The 15,957-nt window shown below is 37.3% G+C and overlaps 1 protein-coding gene across 4 annotated transcripts in view; it reads left to right on the forward strand.

The window, feature by feature from the left end:
• Positions 1-15,603, forward strand: part of PABIR2 (PABIR family member 2) — a 30,745-nt gene extending 15,142 nt beyond the window's left edge. For all 4 annotated transcript variants that reach the window (XM_084870259.1, XM_084870260.1, XM_084870261.1 and 1 more), the window contains exons 9-10: positions 362-458; positions 13,713-15,603. In XM_084870259.1, the coding sequence (XP_084726385.1) occupies positions 362-458; positions 13,713-13,782 (167 nt within the window). In that variant the 3' untranslated portion in view covers positions 13,783-15,603. The remainder of the gene's footprint in view (positions 1-361; positions 459-13,712) is intronic.
• The last annotated feature ends 354 nt before the right edge of the window (positions 15,604-15,957 follow it).

Raw genomic sequence — 15,957 nt, forward strand, 5'->3', positions numbered from 1 at the left:
TCCTTACTAATCATCTGGTATAAATTATTACTTGCTGTGAATTTCAGCTATTTGGAGATACTTTATTTCTGCTGTGGTTAGCCTTGATTCGTTTTACCTGATGCAATCAGTGTCCGACTTTACTATTAAATAACATGACTATATTAGTAGCATGGTACATATAAATGAGGTTTTCTTTAGGGCTGTTAACTTTTTGGTTGAGATTACGTGGAAGTATATTTCTTCTAGTTAAACACATGGAAAATATCTTTCAAGTAACAGCTTCAAGAAGTATGCTCAGCTTTGGTTAATCAGAGATCATCCTATTTTAGCACTGAGCCTGTAAAATTGTTTACAGTACTATTCTCTCTTTTTGTTTTAGGTGAAATGGAGTCCGAAAGCCAGCCTAAGAGGCTCTTCCAAGGCTCTACCAGTATTCTGCCTTCGGAAAATGCACACTTGTCTGAACTCAGTTCATGGTAAAAAATGAAATAAAATCAAAAGGATATTAGGATATGATCTATTTCAAGAGTCATATCAAAAATATATTGGGATCATTTAAAATATATTCAGCTTTAAAAAATATATTTTTATTGATTTTAGAGAAGAAGGGAGGGGGAGAGAGAGAGGCATCAATGATGAGATAGAATCATTGTTCGGCTGCCTCCCGCACATCCCCTACCTACCCAAGATCAAGCCTGCAACCCAGGTATGTGCCCTTGACTGGAATTGAACTTAGGACCCTTCAGTCCACAGGCCAACACTCTACCCACTGAACCAAATCAACGAGGGCATATATTCAGCTTTTTATCCATGCTCCATAGAGGGGAAATCTCTCAGAGGTATAGATAATGTGAAAAAGCAGATCATTTGAAAGTCATGAGTACATTTTTGGAAGTGTGTATCTTTTGGCACCTCCACCTTCATTCCTAGCTCCTGTTAAGTCAGCCTCTCTCAGTAGATGCTAGGTGTGGTAGAGTGTCAATAGCTGGATGGTATGAGAGTTTCTGGATTTCTTGGTAATGGTACACTGATTATAGCTGATCTGCCTGCATTTTGTATTATATCCTTTTAAAAATATATCTTTATTGATTTTAGAGAGGAAGGGACAGAGATAGAAACATCAATGATAAGAGAGAATCATTGACTTGCTGCCTCCTGCATGCGCCCCCCCTCCCTGGGGACCAAGTCTGAAACTCCAGACATTTGCCTTGACTGGGAATGGAACCATTACCTCTTAGTTTATAGGTTGATGCTCAACCACTGAGGAACACCGGCTGGGATAATTTGAAAGTTTTAAGTACATTTGAATCAACTCACTGAACATCCATGTTCTAAACATGATTGTGTACTGCCTTTCAGAACTTTCTCTTTCCTAAGTTTTATGTCTGAGGATCTTTTTTCCCCTCAGTTTTTTTTTATTTCAAGAAAAATGATTTTAAATATAATGTTACATGCAATAAACCAATTATTTAAGAAAAGTGACCTTTCTGAAACCAGTTTGGCTCAGTGGATAGAGCATCTGCCTGAGGACTGAAAGGTCCCAGATTCAATTCCGGTCAAGGGAATGTACATTGGTTGCAGGCACATTCCCGGTAGGGGATGTGCAGGAGGCAGCTGGTTGATATTTCTCTCTCATCAATGTTTCTAGCTCTCTATCCCTCTCCCTTCCTCTCTGTAAAAAATCAATAAAATACATTTAGAAAAAAAGAAAAGTGAGCTTACATATAATATTACATGCAATAAATATTAATATTTCAAGAATAAAAGGACTTTAAGTATAATAATGTTACTGAAACTGTACTAACCTAGTATGCTATCACAACAGTTGTAGGAAACATTAAAAATCTTCAAATAACAGGATTACTTCTATTATATTCTAGTATATTTTCCCCCTCTAGCTCTAATTTTATTCTTCAGTTTATGTTGTTCATTATATTCCATAAATGAGTGAGATCATATCATATTTATCTTTCTCCAACTGTGTTATTTCGCTTAGCATGATGTTTTTAAAGTCTATTTTGTCGATGTGAGTATTGCTACTCTAGCTTTTTTTTCTTTTTCATTTGCATGGAAATTTTTTCCCCACCCATCACTTTCATCCCGGTGTGTCTTTTATTTTGAGGTGGGTCACTTGTAGACAGCATATAGTTGGGTCATGTTTTTGTATCCATTCATCTATCCTACACCTTTTAATTGGAGCATTTAATCCATGTACATTTAGGGTTATTATTGAGAGGTACTTATTTATAGCCATTTTAATTCTGTATGGCTAGGTTTCTCTCTCTGTTTCTTCTCAGCAATCCCTTACAGCAATCCCTTTAGCATTTCTTGTAATGCTGGCTTAGTGGTGATGAACTCCTTTAGTGACCCCCCCCCTTTTTTTTGTCTGGGAAGCTATTTGACCATCTATTTTGAATGATAGCCTTGCTGTATATAGTAATCTTGGTCTCAGATCCTTGCTTTCTATTACCTTAAGTACTTCATGCCATTCCCTTCTGGCCTATAGAGTTTCTGATGAGAAATCAGGTGTCAGCCTTCTGGGAACTCCTTTGTAGGCAACAGTTTTCTTTTCTCTTGCTGCCTTTAAGATTTTTTCTTTGTCTTTAATATTTGGCATTTTACTTATGTGTCTGGGCATGAGTCTGTTTGGGTTCCTCTTGTTTAGGGTTCTCTGTGACTTCTGAACTTGTGTGACTTTTTCCTTTACCAATTTAGGGAAGTTTTCTACCATTATTTCTTCAAGCACATTCTCTATGCCTTTCTCCCTTTCTGCCTCTTCAGACACACCTACTATTCTAATATTGTTACATTTCACATTGTCCCACAGCTCCCTTAAGCTATCCTCCTGTTTGTTTTTTTTTGGTTCTCTAATTGAGTGATATTTTCCACTCTGTCTTCTAATTCACTGATTCAATCCTCACCTTCCCCTAATCTGCTGTGTATTTCTTCCAATGTGTTCTTTATTTGTGTTATGTCATTCTTTACCTCAGACTGTTCTTTTGTCATAGTTAACTATATCTTTTTTTCATACTGTTGAGCATTTTTAACATCATTATTCTGAACTCTGTTTCAGATAAATTTCTTATCTGATTGGATCAGGCTAGGACTCAAAACCTCCAGAGACCACCTCTGTCTACATACTAATAGAATTCTGACTTGAATTGCCCCTAGGCAATCTTTTTCTGCAGTGTGTGACAATTGCTTCTGCCTGGAGGCTAATTGTTACTTTTAATCTCTTAAGTGGCCTCAGGGCAAGGTGTTTTCCAATAGGGTGTGTTGACTGCCCCCCCCCCCCCCCCCCCCCCCGCCAGGCAAGGCAAATGTCTGCATGGGAAAGATGCCCTGTGCTGTGTGAGGAAATGACTCAGCCCAAGAAACTTAGGGTGTCTGCCTTCTGAGTTCTATCCCCTGAGTCCCCAGTCCTGAGTTCTGCTCTCTCAGCTCCAGTCCACTTCACCCTCCCTCTGCTAGAGCACAGGGTAGGTGGCTCCACAGGGAATTTTTGTGTATTGGCCCTTTAAGAGGATGCCTGAACTTTCAGCTGCCACTCCATGGCAGACAGCACCCCACTGCTTTTCACAGCTAGATGTTATGTGGGTACCCTCCTCAGTTTGGTGCTTTCTGCTGGGGAGCTAGCTTTGGGATTAGATCCCAGAGTTCTTAGTGGCATCTCCCCCTCCCCCCCCAATACACACAAGCTGAGATATCTCTCTGGGACTTCAGTTGCTATCTGTGGGTGCCTGGCCAGCCCCTTTGTGCCTCTGCCCCTCCTACCAATCTCTATGTGGTCTCCACCTTCAGTCCTTGGGTATCAGAGTTCTCTCTTTTGAGTTTTCCATTGATTATTCAGAAAGCCTTTCCGTATTTCAGTTGTAATTCCAGCTTGTTCCTGGGAGCATGTCCTCCTACTCTGCTGCCATTTTTAATCTTAGGAATAATTTGAGTTCAATTTATGTTAGTCCATTTGGGCTGCTGTTGAAAAATCAGTTTAGCAGCAAACTGGCTTAAACAACAAACATTTATTTCTAATAGTTTTGGTGGCTGGGAAGTCTAACATCTAGGTAATGGTAGATTTAGTGTCTGGTGAGAGCCCAATTCCTGGTTTATGGACAACCATCCTCTGTGTTGTCACATGGTAGAATGTGAGGATCTTTTTTTAAGAGTCCACAAGGGCATTCACTTTAAAAGACTTGCATCCTTTAAATGGAAGAATTGTGTAAGCCACTTATAAGGTATGAGTGTTAATTAATGATTCCTTCTTTCCAGATCACTTATTTCATGTTTTGTGGAAGATAACTTGTACTTCTAGTTGACTAGGAAGTTGGATTTTTCTAGTTTATTAGACTTGTTGATCAGCACTGTTCTAACCTTGGAACAGATGCCTTTTAGATTGTTCCAGCTATTTTCAGCCCCACAGTTTTTCTTCTCTCTCATCTCTGTCTGTCCTTGGTCGTTCAGTGTGCTAATTTTGGTACAGAGTGCCTTTCCAGGTATGTAGACGATCAAAAAGAGAAAACCTCTAAAGCTTGTCAAGATAACTAGCAGATGTAACTCTATACTTAGTGGAAACTACATATCACTTTTATGGTAAAGTATGTTTTAATATAGGCACATGGCATTATAAATAGATTTGCTTACCCAGTTACTGACCAAGTAACCAAGTTAGGTAAAAGACATGAAAGGTTTTTGCCAAGCTAAAAACGTACAGACAGGGTGAGGTGATTTATTAAAAATATTGCCATAGACTGATTGTCGAAGTTGCCATAAAACAGATTCATGTAAATAAATAAGAAAGGAAAGAAAAGGCATGGTATTTACCAAAAGTTCTCTTCTCTTGTCCAGTCCTTTATTCCTCTAAGGAGCAACCTAAGCTTTAGATTATGGTTGCTGTTGTGATGTTTCTATTTCTGTTGCCTCTACTTCCATTTTCTGAGGACCTGTGACTGGCAATGAGAGTCCTGGGAACATTGATGATAAAGGGCACTTTTGATCCATAAACACAAAAAATGTTCCCTCATACTGGAGAGATTTGCTTTATTCATGGCCACTCATAGAATGCTTAGAAGCCAATATATGGCTCAAATGATATATGTTAAAAAGAAACCTATTACTCAAAATTCACAAAATTAAGTTTCATATATATATTTAAGCAATTAAAAATTTAAAGGACATTTTTAGTAAGTTTGTCGCATCTGGACTTCCAAGGATATTAAAACTTAACATTTCACTAAATTTTTGGGACACCTTGTATAATAATAATATTGCTGACATTTATGTCTATAGCTAAGAGATTTTAAATATGAGTTATTCCTGATATGTAAAAATTGGATCCTGCCTTTGCAGAAACTTTTTTTCTCTCTCTTTAATGTATTTTCATTGATCAGATATACATATTTCTAGAAATGGGGAGAAAGACAGGAAGTAGCTGTGTTCTGGTTTTTATTGCCATAGATAGCAATCTACTTGACAATGAAACCAATGAAACAATTTTTATACCATTTAGGGAATAGAAAAATTATCAGACCATTAGTAAATGATCATTTAAACTGTTATAGTTAATTTCTTGACCTACCCTGCAAATAAAAGATGGGCTTTAACACTTTAAAGTTTATATACTAGATTAGTGGTTGGCAAACCGCAGCTTGTGAGCCACCTGCGGCTCTTTGGCTCCTTGAGTGTGGCTCCTCCACAAAATACCACGTGCAGGTGTGCATTTACAGTGCGATTGAAGCTTTGTGGCCCATGCACAGAAGTCGGTTTTTGGCCTGGGCGAGTCTATTTTGAAGAAGTGGTGTTAGAACACTCAAGGGGTCAAAGAGCTGCGTATAGCTTGCGAGCCGCGGTACTAGATAATAACCTTTAAAATCTGACATCTTTGAAATAGAAATTAAATGTGAAATTTGAGTATGCACCCATCTGGAATTAGTGTCCAGTGTGCCAACTGCCACCCAAAGACATACTAAGACTATTCTTTATATCATATTTTTTACTAAAAGAAAATTCTGAAATCTCTCATAATAAAATCTGGGGAACTTTGTTATCACAAGACAGGAATTATGCCATTTTGCATTTAGTCTTCATGAACATCAAGAGTTTTAAGTACACCTTTCTTTGCATGGTGCTTTGATTTTTTTTTTAATGGTGGGAACTCATGTTCTGTTCCTCATTTTGGGGGAATAAGTCCGTGGCATGAAAATTAAGGAATTTGCCTGGCTGGCATGGTTCTGTAGTTGAGTGTCACAACCCATGAACTAGGAGGTCACGGTTTGATTCCAGGTAAGGGCACAAGCCTAGGTTGCAGGCTCAATTCACTAGTGGGGCATGCAAGAGGCAGCTGATCAATGATTCTCTCTCATCATTGATGTTTCTGTCTCTCTCTTCCTCTCTGAAATATATAAAAATATATATTAAAAAAAGAAAATAAAAGGAATTTTCAGGGCTGCTAGTCAAGATTAAGTGGTAGTCTATTTCTCCTACAGAAAAGGAAAAAGTCAATGAAATTTCAGTTTTAATGTGACTGCTAATTTAACCTTTATGATTTTAACATTTTTATTAGATTAATTTTAATGATTTTAGCATTATTTTTAATGTTATATGTGTCATTAAAAGATAATTTTATAGTGAATGTGTGATATACCAAGAGTAAGGTTATTTAATTATTTTATATATTTTATTTTTTGTTGATCCTCAACTCAGGTATTTTTCCATTGGTTTTTATAAAATATATTTTTATTGATTTCAGAGGAATGGAGAGGAAGAGAGAGATAGATACATCAATGATGAGAGAGAATCATTGGTTGGCCACTTCTTGAATGTCCCCTACTGGGGATTGAGCCCATTATATGAGTATGGATTCAAACCATTCAGTCCACAGGTCAATGCTCTATTCACTGAGCAAAACCAGCTAGGACTCCATTGATTTTTTAAAGGGAGGGGGAGACACACACACACACACACACACACACACACACACACACACATCGATGTGAGAGAGGCATTGATTGGTTGCCTGCTACAGGTGCCCTGACAAGGGTCAGGATGGAGCCTGCAACCAAGATATATACCCTTGACTGGAATCAAACCCAGGACCCTTCAGCCCATGGGCTAATGCTTTATCCACTGAGCCAAATCAGCTAGGGCCCAAGAATAAAGTTTAATAATAATTTATTTTAAAAATATATATTTTATTGATTTTTTAGAGTGGAAAGGAGAGGGATAATTAGAAACATTGATGAGAGGGAAACATCAATCAGCTGCCTCCTGCAACACCTCCTGCTGGGGATGTGCCCACAACCAAGGTACATGCCCTTGACTGGAATCGAACCTGGGACCCTTTAGTCTAGGGGTGTCGAACTCAATCAGAGAAGGGGCCAAAATCTAAAATCCAGCCTAAATCGCGGGTCGAATGGTTTACTGAACAGTCATAAACTGACAATGTCATAAACTGACAGCGGAGTGCAGTGATGACAGCGCGGTGCGGGCCACATTGCAAGGCCTGGCGGGCTGGATTTGGCCCACGGGCCTTGTGTTTGACACATGTGCTTTAGTCCGAAGACCTACTATGCTCTATCCACTGAGCCAAACTGGTTAGGGCTATGATTTATTTATTAACAGAAATGTATACATATAATTTGAACATGTTTATGTGAGCAACTTAGACATCTGTGCAGATACTTTTAAACTCTTGTTCCCAAGGTGACTGAAAATTATCATATTTAAATGTATAATCTTAAGAATTTAGAGGTTATATGGGAAGATAATCTTGGGCTTTACTAAGGTAAAGTAGTAGAGACTAGAGAAAATGTCCTATGTGCCAGTTTAACTCACATCAAGGGGTAAGGATACCCTATTATCTTTCCTTATTTCAATATCTGCTGAACTTGATAAGGCTGTGGCTAATTTTTAGTGCACTTACCTGTCTGTTTATCAATCTGATTGAACCCAATTTATTGACTGAATAAGGCAAAGTGGCTCAACCAGATGGGGTGAGAGTACATGTCGCAACAGACATCCTAGTTTTGTTGTTTAAATGTTTTAATGGTTCTTTTACAACTTCACCCTTTGTTTTTTTAGACAGAGGAAGTTACTTTCATAGTCATAAGTATTTTTGGTTGTGTGGTTCAGATACATATTGCCTCAACATTATGTTCAGTGGTTGGAATTAATTAGTTCTCTCTCTCTCTCTCTCTCTCTCTCTCTCTCTCTCTCTCTCTCTCTCTCTCTCTCTCTCTCCAATCTCATTCAAGGATATTTCTCCATTGATTTTTAGAGAGAGCGGAAGAGAGAGGGAAAGACAGAGAGAAATATTGATATGAGAGAAACACATCGATTGGTTGCCTCTTGCAAGAGCACCAACCAGGGCCCAGACTGGGGAGGAGCCTGCAAACCGAGGTGCATGCCCTTGACTAGAATTGAACCCAGGACCTTTCAGTCTGCAGGCCCACGCCCTGAGCCAAACTGGCTAGGGCTGAATTAGTTCTCTTTTGATTCATGTACTCCTATGTTCAGTTTGAATTATGTAGATCCTTTGCTTTCCTGCTATTGTCTGGCTCCATCAGACTTTAAGCTAGGAAAGAAAGAAGAGAAAAACTCAAATTGGACCATACTTTTTTCCTTTTGGAAACCCTGGTAGAAGTTTAATAGCAGATACTGTGAAAATCACTTTTATTTCCTAATCTATAGATTAAAATATAACATAAATCTTGCTTTATGCAGATATACTGACAATGAGTAATTTGTGACTTGTAGTCTGTGCTTTCTGACCATGTGTAGTAGTGCCAGATTAATTAGAACAGAAAGTAGATTTTTTTTAATGAAAGCCTACCTTGTCCGATATCAATACAGTTATGCCAGATCTATTTATATATTTTTTATATTTATTTATTTATTTATTTATTTTAATATATTTTATTGATTTTGTACGGAGAGGAAGGGAGAGAGATACAGAGTTAGAAACATCGATGAGAGTCATCGATCATCTGCCTCTTGCAACCCCCCCCCTCCCCCCGGGGATAGGCCCACAACCAAGGTACATGCCCTTGACCCCAAGCCGACGCTTTATCCATTGAGCCAAACCGGTTTCGGCTAGAACAGAAAGTAGATTTTTAACTTGGTGGAAATATATGGTTAATGGTTTATTAAATTCTGAATCTGAATTGCTTTGGTGACTAAATATAAGTATGCTGTTTTTCTGTTAATCAAAATTTTACATATGTTTATTTTTAATAATAGAGAAAAAATTCTTGAAAAGATATGAAATGTTCAGATTTATTTTTTTCTTGGTAAATTTCCCATTAGCTTATTTCTCTTAAGGTAATCAATAGTGTTAGATGACAGATTTCTCTGCATGTTCTGTGGTTTTTACATTAAATTTATTGGAGTGACATTGGTTAATATAATTTTATAGGTTTCAAGTGTACAATTCTATAACTCATCTTCTGTATATTGCACTGTGTGTTCATCACCCACATCTTCCGTGTTTTGAATGAATAAAAGATTCACCTAAGCAGCAGGTCTTGTTACAAATGGAACCTTTTAACCTAGGGCTCACCATAAGTCTGGTGGTTGGAATAAGAAAGTCTTTATTTATATTCAGATTATTTGCTTGGTGGCCAAATTTTAATCCAAGCCTGTTTATTCCTTCCAACTACCACAGAGCATGTCCGTCAGCTGCCCAGCCAATATGTACTTTAGGAAAATAAATTTATTTTAATATTAGTCTAGGCCAAATCCTGCAGGAGGAAAATATCACATATATTCCAAAGCAAATATAAAGGTGTTTTGATTTTCCAATGTCTTAGATTATCTGTGCAACTTTCTTTCAGTAGTTTGAATAATTCATATTTTAGACCTGTTTTGCCTGTTGGTTGAAAAAATATCTGAGCCAGCTAAATTATCCAAACTTCTTTCTTAAAAGTGGTATTATTAATGATGCATTTGACAGCAGTGAGCATAGAGTAGGAGTACTATGGAATATACCATTTCCATTTTAATTTTTACTATTCTGAAGCCTGTTTATATTCTGTCTCCACCTAAAAAAATCCAGTGGCAATAGAAAGAAATTACATTTTGAAGATAAAATAGAAGAGTAGAGAAGCAGCGTGGGTGGGAAGTTATATTTCATTGGAGGTGATATAGGGCCCAGAAACTTCCAAATATACCACAGGTTACTTAATACTGGAAATATATTAACTTAGAAATTCATAAAAATTATAATATTAAAGGCTCATAATCTTTAGCCTTAGAACACATTAGATCAGGATGGGCTTTTTCAAAGGATCTAGTGACCAGATTTAAATTAGAACCTTTATTTTCTGATTCATAATTCCTTCTCCAATTCTATGCTTTCTTTTGTTAAAATAAAAAGTAGCCGAGACCGGTTTGGCTCAATGGATAGAGCGTCGGCTTGGGGACTGAAAGGTCCTGGGTTCGATTCCGGTCAAGGGCATGTACCTTGGTTGCGGGCATATCCCCAGTAGGGGGTGTGCAAGAGGCAACTGGTCGATGACTCTCTCTCTCATCGATGTTTCTAGCTCTCTATCTCTCTCCCTTCCTCTCTGTACAAAATCAATAAAATATATTTAAAAAAAAAACAAAACAAAAATAAAAAGTACTTCCGTATAATAGCTAAAACTGCCTGACTACCTCTCCAGCTTTGTTTCTCGTGTTCTTCTTACTGTCTATATGACAGCCACACTAGCCTGCTTTTGGCTTCTAGAACTATCCTTGCTTCCTCCCAAACCTTACCTCATTCATGCCTACTCATCTTTCAGATGACAGCTCAAATATCACTTTTAGGGAGCCTTGTTCCTTCCTGTTTCTTTAAATTAGATCAGGTTTCCCATAGCCCCTTGTATCTTTCCTTTATTACTTTGATCACAGATTATAATTATATGTTTATTAGCATAATTATTTCAATGTCTGTATTCTGCCCTGTTCTGTAAATTTGATGAGGGCAGGAACAATGTTTGTCTTATACACCATTGTTTTCTAATATCTAGCATAATTCCTGAACTTGGCAGGAACTCAGTAATATTAGAATAAATGAATTAGTGAGCCAAAACCGGTTTGGCTCAGTGTATAGAGCACATATGTCAAACACAAGGCCCGCGGGCCAAATCCAGCCAGCCAGGCCTTGCAATGTGGCCCTCACCACGCTGTCATCACTGCACTCCGCTGTCAGTTTATGACATTGTCAGTTTATGACTGTTCAGTAAACCATTCGGCCCACGATTTAGGCTGGATTTTAGATTTTGGCCCCTTCTCTGATTGAGTTCGACACCCCTAGTATAGAGCGTCGGCCTGCAGACTCAAGGGTCCCGGGTTTGATTCCGGTCAAGGGCATGTACCTTGGTTGCGGGCAAATCCCCAGTGGGGGTGTGCAGGAGGCAGCTGATCGATGACTCTCTCTCATCAATGTTTCTAACTCTCTATCCCTCTCTCTTCCTCTCTGTAAAAAATCAATAAAATACATATTTTAAAAATTGTTTAAAAATAAATGAATGAATTCGTGAATTTGAGCTAAATATAGAGCATAACGCTTATATTTTGGATTGATGGAATCAAAGCTGGAAAGGCAGCCTGATGGCAAATGGTGAAGGCTCTTAATTGTGAATGCTGAAATATGAAGGCAGCTTTATGAGGAAGGCCAGGCTGATTGTTGGGAGGCATGAGGGTTTGGGCTGATTGGGTAAAGTATCCCTGTGCTGGGCTATAGAGGCTCTTAATGTCCCAGATAAGGAGTTTTAGTGGGAGGGTAGGAGCAGAAGCCAGTTGTCAAGATTAAAGAGACAAATGGACTGTGAAGGTATTGGGTCTGTGAATATAGAGCATTCCTTTCATTTAAAAAAAATATATTGATCTCTGAGAGGAAGGGAGAGGGAGAGAGAGAGAAACATCTATAATGAGAGAGAATCATTGATTGGCTACTCCGTGCACGCTCCACACTGGGGATCAAGCCAACAACTGGGTATATGCCCCCGGCTGGAATTCAACTGTGACCTCCTGGTTCAACGGTCAGTGCTCAGTCACTGAGCCACACCAGCTGGGCTATAGAGGGCATTCCTTTTAGAAGCTTAACTGGATAGTAATAGAAGGGGTCTAAGAAAGGAGTATTTTAGAGGTGGTAGAGAGACCTTTGGGTTTTGAAAGCAAGAAGAGAGGAAACAGTATAGGAAATTCATAAAATGAGAAGAATATGAAAGGCAAATAATGGGGAAAATTAGAAAAAATGTGCTTGAATCAAAGTCCTTTTGGGAGTGGGGAAGTGGTAAAATGTAGTGCAGTTGAAAGGCTTGGTTCTGGAGTAGAAGGACCATATAGCACTGTTTGATAGAATACTTCACACAGCTCAGGGTAGGTACTTCAATGAGTAACCATTTCCTTCTACTATGAGACTGATGGGAAGGTAAGAAGATAAATATAAGGTAGAAATCTCTTTAGCTGAAGGTAAGGGAACAACCTCACTAAAATTGTGACTTGTCAAGAGGAAGGCTTATTGACATTCTGGCGCCTCCTGGAGAGCACTAAAATGATAGGGAACCTCGAGTATCTTACTTTCACAGGTATCTGAATGATGTAGTTCATTTGCTATTGCTTTTTTACTTTTTATTATTTACAAATGCTGTACTAATTCATGAGTTCTTGAAACTATGTTTTTGCATGCTATGTTTACTTTTAACCTGATAGGTTCATCTGCTTATAATTCTTTATGCTTTGTCTTTAGTTCAGATACTTTGGATGGCAGAGTAGGAGCAGTAGCAGCAGTGGCTTATCCTCAGATTCACTGGCTATAGGCAGCATGACTGCAGAGTCTCCAGTGGCATGTTCCAATTCATGCCCTCCATTCATCTTGATGGATGATTTCTCACCCAAGTGATTTACCCATTTCTGATTCAGTGTTTTAGCTGCTGTTTCCTACATAAATCATTCAGTGAGAGGAACACAGAGAACTTTGATCCATAATGAGGATTAAAGTATTACATATTTAAACTATTTTGACACCATTCTTTTCTTGGCATCTCTCTTCTCTAAAGTTCAATTTTATGAGAATAGTGACTCTCTCTCTCTCTCTCTCTCTCTCTCTCTCTCTCTCTCTCTCTCTCTCTCTCTCTCTCTCTTTCTCTCTCTCTCTTTCTCTTTCTCTCTCTCTCTCTCCTGATCACATTTTGGATCTAGGGACTAAATCTCAAATATGTTTAAGGAAAGCCCTGATACGTTTTTGTTTTTTTTTGTGTGTGGTTTTTTTTTTGTTTTTTTTTTTTACTGATAGGTATTTTTATAATGGTTCCTTTTCCCAGCAGTTATATGACACCTAGAGTAGATCAGAAATTCTCTTTTGCTTGACAATTTTTTTGTCCTCTGTTGGCTACATAGTTTCAAATATATTTTACAATAGATGAGTTGCTTTTCATTATATCATTTTTTTATTGTTCTGCATCAGTTTAAAGCACATTGCTTTGTTTCCTTTTCCTGTTGGAGCTGCTTACTTGTCATTTCTCACAGAACAGGAAAAAAAACCACATAGTTGCTTTCATTACTACCCATATCGTTTCTATGATGTTAGAGTGTATGACGTGAGGATTAATTTTAGCGCTGAGAGTGTAAATGAACTTATAGGATGCCTGGAGTAGTCACCACACAAGTTCCTATGACTCAGCTACCACAGTTGCTATTTTTCTCCCCAATTCTGTTGCCTTAAGGAATATATAAAATATTATTAATATTTCTAGGTGTTGTTATCAAGGAGAAGAAATTCCTGACTTGACCAGATGTGTGGAGCACCTTCAAATGAATGAATAATGTTATTTACCCACAAACTACTGTCTAGAAAGCATACCTGAAGCTTGACAGCTTGCCTTGGGTAGTATTATGAGGCCTGAGATGCCTTGGGGTACAGTGCTGTGCTGTAAAGATGTATATCATAAGGTATGTAGAAAAGGGAGCTTTATGTGACTGCCACATACTGTTTTGATTGCTGCTTTTTTCCTGATTACTTTTGTGACATTGGATTCTTTTGTTTTGTCATGTGATGAGCGGTGCTGCCGACTGTGTTTTGGTCATTGTGTTGCCACCAGAATCAGAATCCAGTTCTTGTTCATGCTGCCTTAGAGCAAGGCAATTTAATATCTATGAGCTGAAAAAAATCGATGTTGTTGTGAATTCTGCTTTTTAAGAAGCTGTTTGAGCTGTGAACATTGTTAATGATAGTCTGTGATGCCAGAAGTTAAATTTTAAAAGGTAAATCCTGAATGGAGCTATTTTAAAAACTCGAGTGTAGTCTATTGTTGTGTTATTTATTATTTAAAATTGTGTAAAAATGTATGTCATGGTAGATTTCTTTAATGTTCATATATCGTGGGTGGATAGTGTGTATTTAATATGCAAATTTCCCTGCTAGGATCATAGTATTCCATTTTTGAATGTATGTAAGAAACAAAAACTACTGCACTTGTGTGTTTTGAAGGCAAAGATCCTTGAATCTTGAAGGAAGATGTTGCACTTTGCAGGTACTCACAGGCTAGAATACTGTGTGGCTTGAAGGGAAACATATTCTCTTTGAATTGTAAGAGAGCATCACTTAGCTATCAATAAGTAGTTCTGTTATAGCATCAGATGCGCTGTTTATTTTAAATAGTAATAACAACCATTAATGGTTTTATTTCTCTTATTGCTTTCACCTGTGCAAAGGCCATAATCCTTCAACCTGACATAAATGTGTATATTATGAAGATTTTTCTCTAGTATGCCATTTTAAAGAAACATTATTTCTGTGGCATTCAGTGTATTTATTCTGTTTGTGAAAGAATCATGTTCAGATGTTTCTGCCTATATCATATTGAGCGATGGCTTATCTTACAGGATACTTATCCACATTCACTCTCCTGTCTTCTTGCCTTAAAGGGACACTTTTGGCCATTTATTGGCTCTAATCTAGAACTCTTAAGAAATAACCTTTGGAATATGATATTTATTTTTCAAATTCAGTGGTGGGGTAGAATTAGGGCAGGAAAATGAAATTGTTCCAATGGTATGAGAACTAGGAAGCAGGATGGTTAACTTTATTGTTTAAATGAACTAGAAAGTTAACTTTCTGCAGGGATTGTTTTGAGATAAATAAAAGATAGACATGCTAATCTTCAGATTAGCTTGGTTAAGAGTACCCCTTTATTTTTATATAAAATTTAATATTTGAAAAGTGATCATTATTATATATTAAAGTGATCTCTTCCTATTCTATATTATATCATATTTCAAGCTTCTATTTGAAAATAAGTACAAGAGATGATAAGGTAAGAAAATCCTATAGGTGATGCTCTTTTTGCTTGGCTGACTTATGTAATCATTGTATTTCATGATAACTGCTTTTGAAATAATGGGAAATTTTGTGAAATGATGACCTTGTGTATATCTTAAACGCAAATTTAATAAAGTGTGTACACATGCATAAAATTCTGTACAAATTTTAAAGTGTATTTATTTTATTCTTATTAATAATGATTTTCTGCCTCCATAGTCCAGTATTACATTCTCTGTGACTAATTGTGATCAAGTTTTGAATAAAAGGGTATCAGGAACACAAAGGAACTAATGACTATATTGAAGTTCGGATTGTTTCTCCCCCCCTCCAAAAAAAAAAAAAAAAAAATCTCTCCTCATAACCTGTCAAATTTTCAAGAACATTTTATAGAATTTGGCAATTTAGAAGGTTCTTGCCAAGATCACATGGATTTCATACTTGTTTTCAATTTATTTTATCTTGTTTATTTTTTACATATTCATAAGACTAAATTGTTTTTTTGGAACTCGATGGAGGAGTAGACAGGTAAAAAATAAAAGCCTTTTTGTATGACTCAGGTTACAAGCACACAGTTTTCTTTTCAGTATTTTAAAAATATATTAACTGTTTTATTTCACACTTAAAGAAAAGTTGTATAACTAGCCCAAAGAACTCCAGTATATCCTTCACCCAGGTTT

This window comes from Pipistrellus hanaki (genome assembly GCF_964339955.1).
Source record: "Pipistrellus hanaki genome assembly, chromosome: X".
Classification (NCBI taxonomy): domain Eukaryota; kingdom Metazoa; phylum Chordata; class Mammalia; order Chiroptera; family Vespertilionidae; genus Pipistrellus; species Pipistrellus hanaki.